The following is a 20103-nucleotide window of genomic DNA, read 5'->3' as shown; positions in this document are numbered from 1 at the left end:
CTGGGGGTCTTCAAGAGGAGGTTAGATGAGTATCTAGCTGGGGTCATCTAGACCCAGCACTCTTTCCTGCTTATGCAGGGGGTCGGACTCGATGATCTATTGAGGTCCCTTCCGACCCTAACATCTATGAATCTATGAATTGTTGCTTGCAAAGTTTTATGGCACAAATATTCACCATGCTCAGGACCATCCTAGTGACACTTAACAGATAGTCACAATGTACATCCTGGTAAAGAAAGCCACTTTTCAAGAAGAGTTAACACATTAGAGAAGGTACAAAAACCACACAAAAAGTGTGAAATTCCACTTTTATTTTTTGTGTTCATAAAAATCAAGGACCCTTTAACAGCAAATGCAGGGGGCCTTCAACCAAAATGATCTGTCATCAACTCTCGCTGGTGTATCAAATTATTGCCTGTGTGTAGGGACTAACAGTGCAGCTACTGCACCTGCTCAGTAGTAATTAAGAATGGACATTTCTTGGCAAATTTTAAACATATCCTACATTTAAAAGTTACAAAGAGCTTTTATACCACTCAAGAGAACAGATCGTTAATGTAAATGCTGACATTTTACAACAATAAAAATTAAATATTATTTAATCCTCCCCTGATACACACATTTAGAAGCCAATTTGCCAAGTTTCAATCCAAGTAGCTTTGGAACCGCTTACACAGTGAACCAAAAAGTCATAATTTAAAATGGAAATGCTACTGCACTCATAGCAGCTCTATTTACACTGAAGTAAATAATTCTTTAGGGTAACAAAACACAATTGCTTTAGACAGCAACACAAGGTATACAGGTTTAATACATATTATTGTTTTAACTTGTTCCCATTTCTTTCTTTATATATATATCTATATATATATTTATATTATACACACACATATGGATCTCTCTAAAAACAAATTTCTACTATTTTACAATTAAATTAAAACATCTCCATGATTGATCTAACTAGTGATTTTGGTCTCAATACTTTAAACATTAATTGTCCATAAAAATATACAGGTAAACATCATGGTCCTATCATTAACAAGAAGCCTCCTAAAACAGGCCAATGACAGATAATCAACCATGCAATTCAGTGCTCAGTGTCATCTAACTGATAAATATTCACACTGTGTTTCAGACTCTTCTATCAATATCTCTGGATTTCTCTTCACAGGCTCGCAATGCTTATAAACATGCAGAAAGCATTCACATTTCTTAACTTGCCAATAGCCACCCTACAATTTTTTCCCCTTATGTGGGTCAGCTAAACAAGCATAAGGTCATGCTGTCGTTTTTAGATCTTTAACCTTTTATTGTCTTTCACATGTTGGAATTAAAATGTTAAAACTGACCTTATGCTGCTCCACATGAACAGAAACAAGATTAACCAGGTATCCAAAACTTCATTTGTTAATTTTAGCTAATTAGAATTAACTTGTTTACAGCCATTAGGATATACCTATGTCTGTCTTTCAATTTAACAGACTCTCGATGGACAAACAGGTTCTAAATGTATGCTGAAAGGCAGTCATAAAAAAGCCACACTAACAAAACCCTCAACTTTGTAGATTCCAAGTAGTTTACTGCTGTTCAAAAATGTATTTTGTTCACATGTGTGGACATGTGTGACTTAAAACACCAATCTGTATACAACCACTTCTGAGTCGTTAGCCACTTCAGATCTGGGAGAATCTGATGTGCTGATTTTAGCACTCCCATCTCTCACCTCCATACCTGCTCAATAAGTAGCACCACTTTCACCTTTCTAAAGTAAATGGATGAAGAATATGATATGTCCAAAAGATGCAGCTATTGATTTTGTTAATGCAACATTTCAATATTTTTCTTCTTATGGAATCCTTATATAAAAGGTTGGATGTTATTACCCTTTACATATTACTGTAACAGCATGGCTTTCCACCACTTTACACTGTTATAAAAGTGACAATCTGCATTAATTCAGGTATGAACTACATGCGATCCCTGTGCATCTCATCACCAAGTGGTAGAAGTACAACTAGACAAATTAAATTAAGAAGATATGCACAGTCAAGTTGAATATCATTTAAAACAAGAGTTAAAAAGTAGGGATATATCCGAAATTCTTTTTACATTGCATTAAAGATATTTTCTGGTTTTCTAAATACAAATATATAGACAGGAAAGTGATCCAAAGGAACTGTATTCAAACAACTATTTTCTCCCAATTCAGTCTAAAATTAGTACAAAAAAATATAAATTATAGGAGTGATTGTTGCAGTTTTTTAGATGTCAATGATTAAAAAGACATTGCAGGTGAAAATATTCCTCATAAAATATTTACAGATGAGGTAAGAGTTTCCAAGTCAACATTTATCAAACTAGATTATGACTTAGCACATGTAAAAACACTCAAAAAAATTTATAAAATCTAGTACTTAGTACCAACTACACAATAGATCATGATTAGCTTCACGTAGTTGATGTACAATATGTTTTAAGAAAGTGCCAAAATCCTCATAGGCAAAAACCTTTATCAGTAGGCAAAAGTAGTAGAACATGTTTAATATTACATACTGACAAATGAAAAACTGTTAGAAAAAACGATGGTACAACTGTATAAATACATCTCATTAAAATGCTTTAAAAAGTGTATAAATTGGCTGTAAATGGTTAATTATCTTGGTCTGAAAAAACATCTGTAAAATAAACTGGATAGAAAAGCACATGTAAACTCTTTGCCAGGAAGCACTAGGGTGTTTTGAAACTGTGAGCAGTGTTAATAGTGAAAATATTTATAAAACTGCAAAGAGATTATTTTATTGGACAATATCTGTCATAGTCCTAGGCAGTGCATCCATTAGAACACAAAATCAAAACTATTGCATGTAAAACGGAATGCAATTTTCTCCATGAGTTCTAAGGTCTGTATTAGTTCTGTTGCCTGCGTTTTGCTGATCTCATTTTCTCGAATCGGGACTCCATCTCTTCCAGGACCTTTGGTGTATATCGCACAACCAACTTAACCTTTCCTTGAGCTGCTTTCAGTAGTTCCACTGCTTTTTCATGGTGTTCGCCTTCAACACTCTGTAAAGCAAAAAATATCAAATAGCAAATTACAAAGTATACAAATGTTGCAAAAGATACTGTACTTCCTTTGTTATTCATAAAGCTTCCATTATGCACAATAGGTAGAAGTGCAGAGCTTGAAACCTGACAAAATCACTATAACCCAATTCAAGATTTGAACCTCAATAAGTCACTTCAGAATAAGGATATTTATATATACTATTATGAAAACATTTTAAAACATCCTTAAGGATGAAAATCTATATTTACTATGAAAGAATGTATTCCAAACAAACTCCCAACCACTGCATTCAGTAATAAGATCTTGACCACCATATATTATCAGTCAACCAAAATTTATTTCTCCTAGTTTACTTGGTTATCAATAGTGACCTACCAAATTCATGATTTCGCTAAATCTGGGCAAACTGCAACGGGGGGGGGGGCAGGGGGAGAACTTACAGAACAGAAAATGCTGGCTCCTCAGAGGAAGCCCGCAGACCTCAGTGTGCTGCAACAGCCTGGTGGGGCAGGGAAGGGGGGCTGCCCACTTGAAGGGCTGCAGTCAAGATAGCTACTGCCCTCTGCTGCTGACTGGTTGCAAGGGCTGCTTGTCATGTTGCCCAGCCCTTATCCACCAATGAGGATGAGGCAGGGCTGCATGAAAGACAGCCCCCAGAGCCAATCAGCAGTGAAGGGCAGGGCCACATGGCAGGCAGCCTCTGCAGTCAATCAGTGATGGAGGGAAGGCTGCTGGGGCAATTTGGCCAAAGGCATGTGTGTGGGGGGATGTTGTGCTCCACCCACAAAATGTTTGTTCTCCCATGTTCTCCCTGTGAAATCGGGGGTAGCCCTCACGAATTAGGTAGGTCCCTAGTTATAAAACACAATGAAATGACTTGCCAAGCGTTTCTCCTATTGGTGGTGGCAAAAGCTGGAAGGCAGATTGGAGTTCTCTCATTAATATAAAATTAATTTCAGAAAGACAGACAATAGTTAAAAAAAACAACAGCTCTAGATGATCCATATGCTTGAATGTTCTCAGTTTTGTTATACAGATGGATATACAGGTGGTTTTGTTTTAAAAGTGAGGTTGAGAAGCTAGCTAAGTATTATCCTCTACTTTACAAGAACGTTGAACATTTAAGAGATTTAGAAGTGTAAGTTGCAAAATCAGTGTTGCAAGACTGCTTAGTTTCAAAACTATGTCTATATAAATATAATATACTGATAAACTAACTGCCAGTATAAAATATTCTGGAACTATCATAGAAGTCATAGGAATTAAGGGCTAGACGGGACCTCAGAAGATCATCAAGTCCAACCCCCCTGCTCTGGGCAGGAATACTGCTGAGATCAAATGATCCCAGCAAGGTGTCTGTCCAGCTTTGTCTTGAAGACTTCCAAGGTTGGAGACTACACCACCTCCTTGGGAAGTCTATCCTTTGAAATATTTCAGTGGACTAAAGTCTGCTTTTCAAAATACTATTTTCTTTTAAATGAGACTGGCAACATTCCTGGAAAAGTAGAAACACAAAACCCTCCACAACAGTACCTTACTACTAACAAGCACAAAGCTCTTTCTGAATACGATTATTAAAAAGAAGCCTGTTGCATGTGTACAATAATTCCAATTTCACTTTTTTTTTAAACCTTAACCATAGTATTAAATGCATTTTTAAAAGAGGGTCAGTTACTAAGAAAGACAGATGAAAGCCAAGTTAAGCTGTCTGGTTCCAGGTCTCCTTTACACTAGTCCCTGCATTTTTCAGAGTAACTTGGGGGGGGGTTTCTTTAAACTGGTTATCGCAAGGAACTAAGCTGCTTTTGAAAAATAGCTGCGTTACTCTGGCCATGTCCTTGCCCATTCTTTGCATTAAGGGTTTCAGTACTAGGTGGTGGCCAGGAGGGAACCATTTTGGTGATATGCAGTAATTCTTCCATCTTTTTATATTGCACGGGTAGCTCTGGTTACAGATCACAGGGTTGACTTTGACCCTGTGTCTAAAGGAAAAGTTAGGTTGCAGAAGCAATTGAGAGCATGAATATGTTTAGTGCATATTAATTAATATTTTCTGAAAACATTAAATCAGAAGCTCTTAGAATTTTCTTAGAGAAGCCTGACAGTACCCAAGCAACAAGTATTGCTCTATAAAAGCAAAACATCCAAATAGTTTAAAAACTTTTTGGCAGCTTCCTTTTTCTCATCATCCAGAAAGACAGCCCAGTATTGTGTGCATGCAGCAGATCTCCAAACAAAATGGATGTTGAATTAAACACACACCCAGTTCTGGAGGTCAAACTACCCTAATTGTCTTTATAAGAAACTGGAGGGATTTTTTTTTAAGCATTCAGATGTCACTGCTCTAGGACACTGGTTCCCAACCCTTTTTTTGCTGCAACCCGCTGCTGGAAGCAGAGAGAGACAGGGGCGCTGAGGGGTGGGGGAGCTCCCGGCACATGGCGCAGCTTGTTCTTTGTGTACAATGCTGCTGGCATTGCCCCCGCGACCCTCATTTGGGTTGCGACCTGAGGTTGGGAACTGCTGCTCTAGGATAATACTACTTTAAGGCTCCATCTTTTTGAGGTTTCTACAATGTCAGCAACACTTTTACCAGGACAATAATGATAATGGACCATCACACTGTATTGCCTTAGAGACTTCTGAGGTAAGCAACAAAACCTTTCAAAAACAAAAATTTGCATCAAGTATCTGCAGCATCTCTTTTCTCTGCCTCTTACCCCTCAAAACGTGTGCGCTCGCTCTCTCTCATAGCATTTTAAAAGGGTAGTAATAGACGGTTTCAAAGGAAAGTACTTATCCTCTGGTTCCATTTATCCACAGAATTTGAATACTGCCTCACAGAATAGCACTTGTCAACTCATGCACAAAAAACAAAGCATAGTCTAAAAATTTTTGTAACATTCAGGTTTTTGTCCAACAATGAGACTAAGAAACTATATAGCTCTGAATAAACAGCAAAATTGCAAGTTGCATTTTCAAAAATGCCAAAAAATAGCATTAAGCTTATGCAGTATACATTCTCTATACACCCTCAAGTGGACATAAGCCGTTACTACAACTCAAAGTTAAAGCCAATCCTTACCACCCCGTTTACAGAAAGAAGCTGGTCTCCACGTTTCAGTCCCCCATGCCTATCAGCTATACCACCTGGGATAATCCGAGAGATGTAGATGGGAGAGTTTTGTTCTTTGCCTCCCATAATATTGAATCCGAGACCTTCTTCTGTCTTTGGCAATTCAACAACTCTGGGATGTGAATGACCTTCACTGGCAGCAAATGCAGCTACAGTGGCCTGTAAGAGACAAGATTATTTAATTTTTCTTAAGTAGTCCATAAACGTCAAACACAAAGCCTTCATCATCTCCAATGGTCAGATGCGGTAAGCATTTTAATAAATCCCATTAACTACTTGGAGAAAAAACACTAACAATAAAGCACAAAATGCAAAATCTAAGAGGCATTTTGAATGAAATACAAAAACACTATTTTAAATAACACCCTTCATATCTTGATACAACTGACAAAGACCAAGTAGTTATAACAGTAGTAGACATCTAGATAACTAACACCCTTTTTGTAACTATTGTATTCTATTCTATTTATAGCTAGGCTTTACCTTTGCTGTAGCATTAGCTCTCACTTCTGGGCTACTGCAGATGTCCACAGTTTCATATACATGCTCATAAACCTTTAGGGACAAAGCAATTTAGGTAAACAATTAAATGAAGAAAACATACACACAGATTTTCTGCTCAGATAACGTAACAAGTGAATAGTTTAACTCAGGTATTACACGATATCTCTACCTCTGCCGCCTCATCAAGAAAGATTTCCTAATTCAGAGAGGAGTGGAACCTGTCCTACTGGAAAACATCCCTCATGTCAATGCGTTTTCATTGCACAATTAATACAGGCTCTTACGTTGGGTTAAGTCCCTACCTGCCTACCATCTATACAAAACACTTCTGTTCTTGTATGTCAAGGCCACACTACCATAACTGATTAGGGATATGAGTTTTAGAGACTTTCCTTTCATTAGTTCAAAGTCCTATTTACTTTCCAGGGCTGATCCAAGCCGAAATAAATAATTCATGGGCCGATAGCCCCCACAGTGATTTTAAGGGCAGTTAAATTCTTGTATCAACTGTCTGGTTTAAAGTATGTAGCATCTCAGCACAAAAAAACCCTATAAGATATAGACCCAAACATGGGCTACAGTAGAAACCGTGGGAATTCACCATACACTTTAACAATGGGCTGCTTGCAGCTAAGGTAGACTAACCAAAGTGCTCAAACTCGAGCGCCAATTACAGATTAGCTGAGTAGCAAAAACATGTCAAGGCAGGACATAGTAAGGCACAACACTTCTGTATTCTAGGATGGGCCATTTAAGGTTGATGATTATAGCCATTAAAAAACAAACAGCCCTACCATAAACAAAATAGCTATCTATTCCACTCTAGCTCCTGGACTAAAGTTTCAGGAAGATGCCAAATAATTCTTGATAAGACTTGATAAAAGTAGAAGGAGGTCCAACTTAAGCTAAGGAAAGGTTATCTAGGTTAACTTTATCTTCACCAATAAACTTTGATCAATTATTTATTTTGTTTCAAATCTTGTGTTTCTACTCTTTATAAAGAAATAAACCCTATAGCTTTCAGACAAACAAGTCAAATTAAAAACTAAATGAAAATGAACTCTTGTGAATGTCTACTGAGCAGGAACAAAGTTGGTAAGACAGTGTTTATGGTAGATAAAATTACTAGACATGCCTCTTGTTTATGCAACTTACCTCCCTCACAGCATTACAAAATTCACTTTGAAGGACCCTTTGCAAAGCCTGTAGTTTCTGTGGTGGCACTTCGCCACACCTTTGTAATTTTTCCAGCAACTCAATTGCTCTGGAGATATCTGGAGAAAAATAGTGTTGGATAATGATGAGCACCTGAGTTCTATTTGGAGAATTTTCTTTGTGCACACTAATACATTTCCTGCTAACATAACCACAAAATTCCAAAAAGACACTACAACCTAATGAAACTAAGATCCCTTAAGTACACTGGCCTACAAGATTCTCCTGTCTTGGAGTCTACTAATCCACCTAATCTTCTGAAATCTCTGCTCATATCTGGTTGTCTGTACTACCTGTTATGCCTAAGTGTACCCTTTAGCCTCCCTACCTCACCATTCTACATTTTTTTTAAGTAAGCAGCAATCAGTATCAATGTTTCCAAATCTACCAATTTAGGGAGCAGATAAAGTTGCACAAAAGATGATGAAATTAAAACTTGGTTCAAGGGGAAGCTAAAACTTTTGAAGTCTACTTGCATAGATCACATGCATGCACCCTACATCAAGTTTTACAAATATCACTTAAGAGCCAAACTCACAAGTTTTCACATATACCAAGTTTATACACAGACCCATAAATAAGAGCTTGTTTTCCCAGGGCCCCATTCACACCAGCCCCTGCCCCACTCCCTCTCTCACCATGGGGGACTCAATCTGCCCCCCCTCAAGCTGCTCCCCCCCCTCCCCTTCCCCTACTGGGCAATGTCTCTGTGTGCGTCTGCCCCTCACTCCTGACCCACAGTACCCCACATCCTGCCAAGGCATGTAAGAACCCTTTCCCCAGGCTCCAAACCCCCATATATTCCCACAGCCCCCCACACCTTTACAAAGCCACACCCCACACCCACAGCCCAACCATACAAAGCACCTCCATACTTTTGCATAATTTGAGTTTTCTGTGTATAATTTTGAGTTTTTAGCTGTGCAATTAAAATCATGATTAACTGCGACTAATTTTGTTAATTGTGCAACTAACTGCAATCAAATTTTTAAATAATTTTCTCAAGTACCAAATACACCTTTCCCCCCAAAATGAGGTCCCATCTGGCATGTTTTAAGTGGGGAAGTTGAAAAGAAAAGAATCACACCTGAAACACTGTATGCCAAGCAGCTACTAAAATAGTGTCCTGGGTCATCCCTCTCACAGCCATAGCTATTGACTGACCACATTAGCTTGTGCCTGAAGCAGCAAGTGAGCTGCAGATAGGATCTTGATGGGATTTGTGATGTGAGAACACTTTATTTAAATGAAATTATATAAAGAACTACTTGCACCAAAAAACCCCAACAGTCTTGCTACTGCCCTTGCAAAGGTCTGGAGCCTAACCTTGTATGATAAAGTCCTCCTAGAAACTTAACAGTGTCCTGGAAGTGAGACATCCCAAAAGACAGTCTGGGTGAGGCAGCTTGCACTGGGAATTTCCCAGTGCTATACTTCCTAGACACACTACATTGCCAGGAGGACTCACTCTACAAAACACACAGTTGGACATGACTCTGGAAAAATCTTTTTTTCTACATTCTACCTTCCAACAGGAAGGTGTGTGTTTTATTTGGGGGTGTGAATATGAGAGAAAAATTGATAGAATCTTTAACACCCACAGCACAAGCTTAAAAAGAGAAGTATAGTGGTAGAAAGATTCGATACAGAACAAACCTTTGTTCTAACGATAAACTCAACAGCTTCATTTCTTTCAAACAACCCTTCCATAAAAGTCATCCAAGAAAAAATACTTGGAAGTTAGGTTATACATATACACCCAATATTTATTCCTGAAAACTAAGTCCTTAAATACCCAAAAATAAAATACAGTTTTAAAATGCAACCTTCCATTTACTTTTCCCAGCTTCTAGTCAGGCTAAAATATTTCTCTGATACTGGTTACATTTTATGCTGAACAAGACTGAGAATTACCCAGCTCACATAAGCTTTCTCTAGTTTGCCAAATACCATTTTCTGAATCGTAAGTTTGGGCCAAACAGACACCATACCAAGAGTTTTGGGTCCTCACCACCTCATCTTTATTCTTCAGTTTCTCTTATGGGAGATAGATAAGAGTTGAAAAACTAATTTTACCAAAGACCCACAAAACAAATGAGGGATCATTTTGATCTTCTCTGGTAAGGCGTTCCATGGTCCAGGATGTGGAACTGAAAATGTCTTGCATACAAGTCTTAGGAATTTCATTCTAGGAATTCATGGATTTCCATATCCCTATGAAATATGGAAAGAGGCATAGCTGCCTCTTTGTGACTTGTGAGAACACGTGCTGAAGGACCTTGATCGACATGAAGTTTTAAAGATTAATCTCAGGAAGCAAAGTGTGAAAGTGAATGAAGTATTAATGTGCTTTTGATTATTAGTTCTACACAGGGGCCAAGCCATGATCCCAAAAACTCTTTTAGAAGGTACTTTAATTTATCTTGATCACTGATCATAAGCATAGATACCTAATGATGTAAACTATCATAAGCATAGGTGATATTTCAAGTCTATACACTAGCCAAATGATATTTGGACCCCAACAACTCACTCCAAAGCACCGTGTTCTACTTTCAAGTGCTTCATTCCATCCAGGAAGAGCACACACCAAATGCTGAAACTTCCTTAGCCTGACAAAGGGATTTTGAACCCAAAAGCTTGCTTAATAACTTTTCTCCAACTATTTGGGTTGGTCTAATAAAATATATCAAATTCACCCAAGGAACCTTGTCTGCACCCCTCTTCTCAGCTATTTTTCATGCAGTTGCTTATCTGTATGATAACATTTCTTTATCTTTGCTGACATGAACAGAACCACCAACCTCTTCCAAAAGCCCCACAAGCTAAACAGAGATGGATTCAAGAGACGTGCATGAGAAACAGCAGCTCACCACTCTCTGGGGCCTGCTTGAAAGGAATCTTCAAAGCCAACTTATGAGTTGTACTGTCCCTTCCTGGTAGGCATGAAAGTCAGAAACACTTGAATGAACTCAAGAAGTATAGCCTTGAATCTGAAAAATAGCCTATATACTTATGCATAGAAAAGCAGCATAGAAAACTCTCCAGAAGTAGAAGTAGAATAATTAACCATATGGAGAACTGAAAAGTTCTCTCCTGTTGCCAGGTGCCATCAGCTTTCCCCTAACTCCCACAGCACCTTATTTATCCATAAAAACATATTAATACTTTTTTAGAAAAATTAAGTACAGAAGGATGTGCAGATTATATGCAGGTTTATACTATCTTAAGTGACCTCAAACCAGTTAAAAAAAACTCACTGACACAACATGCAAACCTAAACCAGCATAACAGACACAATCCATGGTAAGCTTCCATCAAGATAAACCAGTTTTAGATCCATATTGATAAAGAACAGGGGTTGGCAACCTACAGCTCCTGGGGCCTTTGGATCAAGCCTGCAGAGCTCTCTTGGATGGCATTTGGTAGTGAGGGGCTCCTCCCTGCACTACACTGAAGTTGAATACCTAGGTTCTGATGGCACCTAGGGGAGCCTCGCTGCACCACAGCTGGCTGCCTGCAGCTTCAGCAGACAAGGAGCTCTGCCCATGAAGTCAGGTGACATGAATTCTAGCAGAGCAGGGTTTCAATCATGCCACAGCTCAGCAGCAAAGAGAAACAGCAGCAGCTGCCACCACCAGGTCTTAATGCCTGTTTCCAGTTCAAGCTGGGTCATTCCAGCCCTCCAACTAGAAAATGCTGCCAACCCCTGATATACAATATACGGGTACTGGTTTCATATGTGTCTTCTTCCAGTTCAGGTGACTGGCTTTAGGAATCCCATGAAGGTTTGTGGTCACTCATGAGGAGTTCAATCAAGTCTTCCTTCCAGCCTCAATATCTCTAAGGTTGGCAGCATAATGTGGTCCTTTATAAGTGAGGTACAGAGAAATGAAGCTGCCATTTGTTTCTTTACACTTCAGCCTGCCCACTCACCTAGCAGTGCATCAAGGACCACCTACTTCCAAACTGAGTGGAAGCACAAGGATATCTGCCAGCACACTGCCCACACCGAGGAAGACAAGAGTCGATTCAGTGATGATTTACCTACAGTACAGAACATCTCCTTAAGGGGCCTACAAACAAACACTTCTGCACTCCTGCAATGATGCCTCAGCTTAAAATGTCCAACTTCGGCAGCCACCAGGCAACACTAAGGCACACGATCCACTCACATGCTTGGTCATTCTCCTCCCCTTTCTTTGGAACCAAGAAGCTTTTATATCAAAGCTAAAGCTGTCCCACATCATGCCATGATAGGAAGCCAAAACCCAGTGTCTCCACCCACAAGCACAGCAATATCATCCAAGCACACTCAATGATAGAAACTAGGTCCCATCTATCTGATGGCAGCAGGAAGCCCAAGGGACCACTGGTCAGGAATCTTTGCCCACCCCATCTACTGCTCCCTGGGCTTCACACCAGAAAATCACAAGGCAACATCTGCACTGACCTTTCCTCCAAAGCAACTGAATAGTATAATCTGGCCACAGTCACTGGCCTGTTAGCAACTCATGTGTTTTCAACAAAGGCCAGCTGCGGCTGAGCCAGAGGGCCTCAATACCATTACACCTCCAAATGTACTCACAGGTTTAATAGTGCTTAATTTGGCAAGCTCTTCCCACTGTGCCAATACCACCAAGCAATAAACAAACTAAAAAGAACACTCTAGAACTATTATGCACTTATTTAAACTGAGGATACTGACCCACATTTACATGCTCTGTTCTCTGTGGGAACACAAGTTTGGCCCACAGGTAGGGGGTCTCACATTCACAGGGGAAATGCATGACATACCCAGCTAATCTGGAGCATACCAGACTGGCCTGTGTAGAAAACCTTTGAGGCAAGTAGCACAAAAGCCTTGGTATTCAATGTTAAAGCCAAACAGGCCAGTCATATGTCTCCTAGTCCCTCAAAGGCAGCTGTCCCAATTCATTGCACTTGCAGCGGGGAAGTCCCGCGCTGGACTTGGTGGGGAAGCAGGGGGCAGGGCTCTCTCCACTCCCAGCAGAGAGTGGGGACCTGTGGGGGAGGCAGCAGGCTCCAAAGGTGGGGCTTCCCCTGCTGTGAGTGTTGGAGCTGCAGGTGTGTGGTGCAGAGCCCCAGCAATAGGGCAAGCTCTGCTCCCTTCCTCCGCGCAGCGCTGGCCGTGCTCCACTGGGCACTTGCACCAGGCACAAGCATCCCAACCTCCCTGCCCGCTTCTGTTGTCAGGCAGCAGGGGCTACACATCATGAGGGGAGTACATGGGAGGGGTCCCTACACCCCCCCACCCTCCCTCACACTGACACCCTGCCCCCACAACCCCCAGCGACATATACATACATCAACATACCCTATGCCCCCAACACGCTCTCACACCCCACCATACACGATATAAAAGAATGACACCTTATTTTTTAGTTATTATGCAATCCCTTCTATATGCAGTACACAATCACAAGTCATGACAAATATGTTTTGTAAAATTATTATTGTAGGTGTTTGACTTCAAGTGTATGATTTGGTTTTTTTCTGGTTCTAAGATGGCAACCCCCTCTTCCAAAAGAGTACTAGGGGGAAGGGCAGCAAGGGGAGAGACTTCCAGTGGCAAAAGTCAGGGGTTAGGGGGCAGGACTTCTGGTCCCAATGTGCTAATCAGCCAGCAGAGCAGCTGTCAAGGGGTGGGGTCACCTATGCAGCCCCCGACAGCTTGTCAAAACTCATTAAGCAGCCCTTTGCCCAAAATAATTGCCCGCCCCTGGATTAGTGTCACATCCTTCAAGGTCTGCAGTTTGGGGAATGGAGGAGGGGTTGAGGGTACTGAACTGGCCCCTCTTCCAACCCTCCCTCATTTTGGGGAAAGGTTTTTCCAGGTGCTAGAGCCATTCATAGCTCAAGCACTGGGAAGCAGTAGCCTTGTCACTTGGAGCTCTCAGCCCCTCAGTTTTAGCCATTAAGTGAAAACTTGGAGCAAGACGCATGTACTTGCCATGGCCAAGCTTCCCAAGACTGCAGAGGTTCACAGGAAAGGACATTTTGGAAATTACTGAGACTGTTAGGAGTTCTCATTAAAGCAGAGACTAGAACAATGAACAACTTCTCTCCTTCCAAGGCTGACACCTACAGCTACAGGGACTGAAAGGTCTCAGACAAAAACTCTTGCCCAGAACATACCAATCACAACAAGGAGGAGGAGGACAATGACAAAGACCAAAAGAGGAGATACTGAGGGAGTTGGCTGCTTCCTCTGAGGAAGGCCACATTGGTCTAAGAATGGTACTCCTTGTAGTGTTACATTCTGGAGTGCTGCCCAGACCAAGGAAGCAAGGCATAACTAAAGACTGGAAAGACTGCTAGTCCAAATGGGATGGATCAATGAGGGGACAAAGGGGCCATGGCTATGGTGAGAAAGACCATCAAGCTGTGGCAGGAGAACTTCCAAGTGGCTCCAGCAGTCCAGCATACAGGCTTGGGCTGAAGATGAGTGTGTATATAGAGGCAGAACTCCAGCCTTGTCACCACCCACCTAGCACTTTCCACAATACATGCATGCACATCCATGTGCCACAGATGGGTCATCTACCCTGTAGCCACCTTCTGGTGACCCTACTTACTGAGGGCACCAACAAGCAGTAGTGGTGCTCTGCAACATGCCTTGGGAGAAAAGGTGCACCTTCTGGAGCAGATCATCTTTGAGCTTTCTAATCCCCACCATGCCACCAGCGCATGCTGCTACAGCACTCCGCTTCCAAGGACTATGCTGAGCATTAGCCTCATTTCAGAACAAATGCAGCTTCCCCCACACATCCAAACCCTATTTGCTGTAACAGCACTATTTTTCCTACTGTGGACTGTTTACTTGTTGGTTTTACTGGTGAATGAAAAATAAGCTGTTTATCTACAGTGAGCGTTACTGTTTCTGCCTCCTAACAACACAGTTGAAAAAAAGTCCTTACTTCACGCCTGTATGGCTCCATCCCCAATCAAAGCAGCTGGCCAAGAAAGGCCTTGACTGACAAGATTCATTTGTTGTTTTTTTATTCTCAAAGGGTACCAGCTTTGTTCTCTTGCAAGAAAGTCTCCCAGCTGTGCGGGCCGGGAGCGACCCGAGCCCTTTTCGCGCTGCACACCGGCTGTGGCCAGCAGCCCGGGCACGCCGGGGCGGAGAGGGAAGGCCTTCGAGCTGGAATTAGGCACGGACGCGTATCGGTAGTTTTAAAGATTGTTTACTTACACCGAGATGGCAGTGGTGTAGGCTGGAAAACTTGCTTAAGTTGCGGTTACAGACAGGAAAGAAGAGAGGCGGACAAGAGTTCTAAACTCGTGAACTCTAGCCCAATCCAGCTGAAGGCTCTGAACACACGAGCCCATTGTGTCAGCCGAAGAAAGTACTCGTCCGGAAGAGCTCTGAATAAACTCACACGAAGTGTGCTAGGCTCCGTGGGTCCAGTTCTTTTGCGCGCGGGAAGGGATACGTCTGGATTGCGCTCGGCGACGGGGAGAGGCTAGAGGGTGATCAGGCCTCCATAGCCTGCTTTAAATGCGCTGGGTCCGTAAGGATCCGCAGCGCTTAGAGATCTTCACACAGCATGAAGTCTCCTCCTCCCTTGTTCGTGGAGTCCTCCAACTTGGGCGGAAACCACTCAAGCCTCTTATACGGCTAGCAAGCCAATCACTAGCCGCCACGTGTGAATAATTTAGAACTGGCCAATAATGGGACCCAAATTAGCATACAAATGGCGGGAACCCTTTGCAACGAGCATTTCTGTGCTGCAACAAAGAAATGCACCCTGCAAAGAAAGCTTCAAATTGGCGGGAAATTCTCCCTTGCACCGGGGTTCTCTTTTGCAGCAGAAAACTCCACCGTGCAAGGAAGCTGCAATTTAGCGGGGACAATTTAGCAGTGCCGAAGCGCACACAAACAAAAATCAAACCCTTTGGGTTGTGACACCAGCCTCTGCCACCAGCCCAGGCCCCAGTCTCACAGATGTTGTGCAGAGCCTCACTGTGTTGGGAAGGTAACATTCTAATATATCTGGCCAGACATTGGCTGTTAAGAGACAGATACTGATGTTCCATCCTGAAAATAATCTGTATGGTGCAGAGGAGTACGGCTTAGTAAATTAGCAAATATTACAAATCAAGACTCCAGAAGTCTATTCATTCACTTGCTAAATGACCCCCATATAACTTCACTGTGCCATCATTAAACTGGGTACAATCCTGGCTTGCTTCTCAGGAGAGCTGAAAGAATTGATGTTTATACAGTGCACCAATATTCTAATATGAAAGGCTAACTTTTATCATAAGACGCTAATTTTGGAGTCAGCAGTGGCTATGATGCAAGCTCAGAACAAGGGGCAGAATGTAAGAATATTATCACAGAAGCAGCCTGGAAAAGAAACACTGACTCAGGCCTACGCTATGAATGACATAAATGTTTCAGTTGCGGGTGTGATTTTAAAAAAAAAAATGAAAATATTTTCTCTGTTATAACCCCTTATGTGGGCATATTCACACCAGCATAATATAGTTATGCCAGCTTTTTCATAGTGATCTAAAACATACAATGTAACTTCTGTGTATAAATGACAAAGATCTTGCATGCCCATCTCTTTCATAGTCTTCCTCCTGGAAGACAAACCAGTTTAACTCTGGTCTACATCACACTACAGAGTTTTGTTAGGACAGGTATGGGCATGGACAGGCATAATACTTAGACGAGTTTAAATGTAGTTTGAACCTAAGCAGACAAACTTGCAAGCCTGTGAAACCACTTCAAAGGTGTGTGGAATGGTTCAGAAGCATACTGAAAAATCAAGTACTATTTTGAACTGGTTCACTGTTAGACGTAAACACCAGGTGTTCTGCGACATTGGTCTGGTCAGTCCTCCAAGAATCCCACACTGAATCATTCTTAATTCTCCCTCCCCGCTATCCAACCCTGCAACTGCTACTCTATTCTGAAGCCAGAAGACTACCAGCATAGAGCTGGAGCCAGGGACATGCAGTGGTGTGGCTGCAAACTAGACTATAAGCAGCAACCTCCTGGGTCTATGCCACTGCCTGGCTAGAGCTCTGTACCACTGCACGTCCCTGGGTCCTTTCCATACATACCCCTAGCTCCACACTGCTTGAACATGTCTGTCCCTGGCTCCTTGCAGGTGCATATCCCCAGCTCTATTCTGCCCGACCATGGCTTTGTGCCACTGTACACCCTCAGCTCTGTGCTGCCATGTGACCCTGGCACTGCTGACTGGTCAGACTGCTGCCCAAATGTAGCTCTATGCAATGACATGCCCCCGGAACCATGCCACTGCCCCATGGCGTGGAGATCTGGCTGGAAAGTGGCACAAAGCTAGGGGCATGCAACAGCATGGAGCTGAATTCAGGCAGCAGGACAGAGCTTGGAAACTGTCGCCAAAAGTCATGTCCGTTGGGGTCCAGGGAACCTGAATTCTGCTACACTGTACTTCTAGTAGTCCGCTGGACTACTAAGTGGGCCAGATGGAATGTTTCCATGCACCAGATCCACCCTGTGGGCTATATATTTGACACCCTTGATGTAGAATATTTTCATGGCTCATTTTGTATGATGCCTTAATTCAACATGTGGTTGGGAACCAGGCTAAACTTTAAACAGGAACTTTAAACCCTGTACCAAGCAGCTCTGGCCAGGCAGGCCAGCACCGGGCACTGAGGCTCCCCTTCTCCCCGCTGGGGACTTTAAACCCTGCATGGAACAACACTAGCTTGTTGGGTCTGGAGACTGTGCCATGGTCTAGAATCAGCCCCAATGCAGTCCCTGCCAAACTGACAATCAACTGATTTTTGGGCATCTTGCCTTCAAGCTGCCAATGCAGGCAGAGCCCAGGGTCAGGATCCTGAGCTTCCCCAGCACTGGCAAATATGGAAGCATGGTGCAATTGGGATCTGATGGCCAATTCCAAAATGACACATCCAGCCATGCGCCTGCATGCATGCGTGTTGGTGGGGCAGTGAGAGGGGGTCAAGGGGATGAATCAGATTGTGCCTTTAAATGAACCGTCAGAGGCCTTAGAAACCATGAAAGTGATGTCAGTTTCCGGGCTGATAGTACAACGGCACAGGAAGTACTATGTACTTAATGAGCATTGACTGCACTTACCCAAATTTAAACCAGATTAGCTTATCATCTTTCTTCAGTACCAAAGCTATGGACTTAAAGAATGAATACTGCATTAGGAAAAACTTCCCAACTCTGAAGAGGTGTTAAGCACTGAAGTATACTACCTAGAAGGGAAGTGTAATCAAATCAATAGTGCAGGTCAGAAACATTCATCTAGGATGGCTTAGGCAAGGAAGATTTTGCCTTGAGCAAGGTGTTGGACAAAATGCCTTCTGGGGTCCCTCCCAATCCAAGTTTAGTATTCCATGATTCTTTTATATTTGTCCTCCAATTTGTAATGTACTCCTATTGCTAGTACAGACATGCTTTTTAAACAGAACTGTCCATCTCTCCCTACGTCATATGCCAATTCTCTGTGATGTTTGCTCCTTTGACCTGATAATGAAATATCATAAACTTATCTAAAGTCGACAATATCACAACAGAAATTACTTCTGAAAAATAGCATTCTTCTTCACTAAGTCTACTCTATTCTGTACTCTTTTCCACATTCTTAAGATGAACCAACATGGAACTATTTAAGCTCCAACAAAGGAGCGTAAATAGCTCCTTTGTTCCCGAGTTCATAAATAACTCTGCAGAGATTTGTTTGTTTTCATGGACAGAGCACAGTGGCAGAGTAATGAGGGGAGCAAGATGCTGCCTGAGGTTTTACACAGCAAAACCACCAAGAACAGCTAATCCACTGCCAAAGCAGCTGCTCTAATTAACAAGCTTTGGGGGAGGGGGGCAGCAGAGCTGTGGAATCAGCAGCAACAAGGATCTATTTACAAAGCTTCTCGCTCACCCTACAAGCAGCTTGTTTGTGAAATGGGAAGGTAGATGAAGGAAATGGGGAGAGGAACCATCAAATAGTCTCAAGAATAGAATTCTGAAGCTGGTAATACGCGGAGATTGAACAAGAGAAATCTCCACTTACAGCCAGACACAAGCTAAAATGGTACATTCCCCACCCCATACCCACTACCAAAGCGCAAGGAGAAAGGCAACTCTTGGGGGTTTTCAAAACCTGGCTGGACAAGGCTTTGGTTGGTATGTTCTAGTTGGGGTTGGTCCTGCTTTGAGCACAGGGTTGGACTAGGTGACTCCTGAGGTCCCTTCCAACTCTCTTTTCCTATGATCCCACAAAGAGCTGGCCGTACACCCCCCTCACTAATCATCTGTTGCTCCTTTCAAGAGCCCGACTAGGTCTTTTCACTACCCAAAACAAATCCTCTTTGGTCTCCACTCCCACTAAGTCACTCTTCACACCAGCCACATTTGCTGCCTATGTGCACATGCGCTTGGAAAATCAAGACATGGTTTGGATGCTCTATATCGCACCTGCACGTAATTCTCCAGTGGTTTGCACCTACACGTCACTGGGCAGCAAAAATAACACCGCCCTGAGCATCACAACCCAAGTGGGCACTGTATGTTACAAGCAAGCCCTGCCACATGCCCCAGTTCAAGCCATGAAGAAACCGGCTCTCAAGTCGTTACACATTTTCCACCACTAACTGTAGAGCTGGTTGCCTCTTTTTCAAGTAGGTCATTTTTATAGCGGGGGACCTCCTCTACTCGATGGGCCGGCCTAAAACGAGGGCGGGAACCACCCGTTCCTGGCGGGCCGACTGCTCTGCCCGGGCTACACTGCGCAATGCACGTAAGGTGTGGCAGGTATCCGAGGTGACACTCAGCGGGGGGGACCCTGCGGCGAAGCGGCCCCCGGCCGCGCGAGGGAGGGGGTGTGGAAAGGGGAGTGCGTAGCTCCTTCCCTCCCCCGCGCCTTCCAACGGCCGCTCCCAGCCGCCCTCACCTCGCTCCAGCCGCACGGGTTCACCCAGCGCCGCCATCTTCCCTCCGTCTCGCGCCCCCCGGAAGTGACGCACGCCTCGGGAAAGGCCGCGAGAGCTGAGGGGAAGGAGGAAGGGTGCGGTAGTTCGAGCCGGCCGAACTGTCTCCACCGGGCATGTGCGAGCGCTTGCCCCGCCCGACCATGTGTTCGGAGGCGGAGGGCGCGCAGCCCTCGGGTTCCTAGCCTGGCGC

General features: G+C 43.0%; 1 protein-coding gene across 2 annotated transcripts; it reads right to left on the bottom strand.

Moving 5' to 3' along the window:
• Nucleotides 1-296: 296 nt before the first annotated feature.
• LIN7C (lin-7 homolog C, crumbs cell polarity complex component) lies at nt 297-20089 on the bottom strand. Of its 2 annotated transcripts, XM_006020697.3 has the most exons (5): nt 19874-20086; nt 7863-7981; nt 6687-6758; nt 6153-6362; nt 297-3063 (listed from the first exon to the last, which is right to left on the bottom strand). In XM_006020697.3, the coding sequence occupies exons 1-5, from the start codon at nt 19908-19910 to the stop codon at nt 2908-2910; spliced, it is 594 nt and encodes a 197-aa protein (XP_006020759.1). In that variant the 5' UTR covers nt 19911-20086; the 3' UTR covers nt 297-2907. The 2 variants fall into 2 exon arrangements, with proteins under 2 accessions (XP_006020759.1, XP_014374032.1); XM_014518546.2 differs by lacking the exon at nt 6687-6758 and having other exon boundaries at nt 19874-20089.
• Nucleotides 20090-20103: the final 14 nt, after the last annotated feature.

The sequence above is a fragment of the Alligator sinensis genome, unplaced genomic scaffold (genome assembly GCF_000455745.1).
Source record: "Alligator sinensis unplaced genomic scaffold, ASM45574v1 scaffold165_2, whole genome shotgun sequence".
Lineage (NCBI taxonomy): Eukaryota > Metazoa > Chordata > Crocodylia > Alligatoridae > Alligator > Alligator sinensis.
The sequence above is the reverse complement of the archived record's forward strand: the minus strand, read 5'-3'. Positions and strand labels throughout refer to the sequence as shown.

Excerpts from the sequence above, each read along its gene's own strand:
- LIN7C (XM_006020697.3), bottom strand. The coding sequence starts at position 19,910 with ATGGCGGCGCTGGGTGAACCCGTGCGGCTGGAGCGAG. Across the intron at positions 7,982-19,873 it reads ACCCGTGCGGCTGGAGCGAG|ATATCTCCAGAGCAATTGAG; the intron begins GTGAGGGCGGCT and ends ATTTTTCTCCAG. Across the intron at positions 6,759-7,862 it reads TTTGTAATGCTGTGAGGGAG|GTTTATGAGCATGTATATGA; the intron begins GTAAGTTGCATA and ends TTGTCCCTAAAG.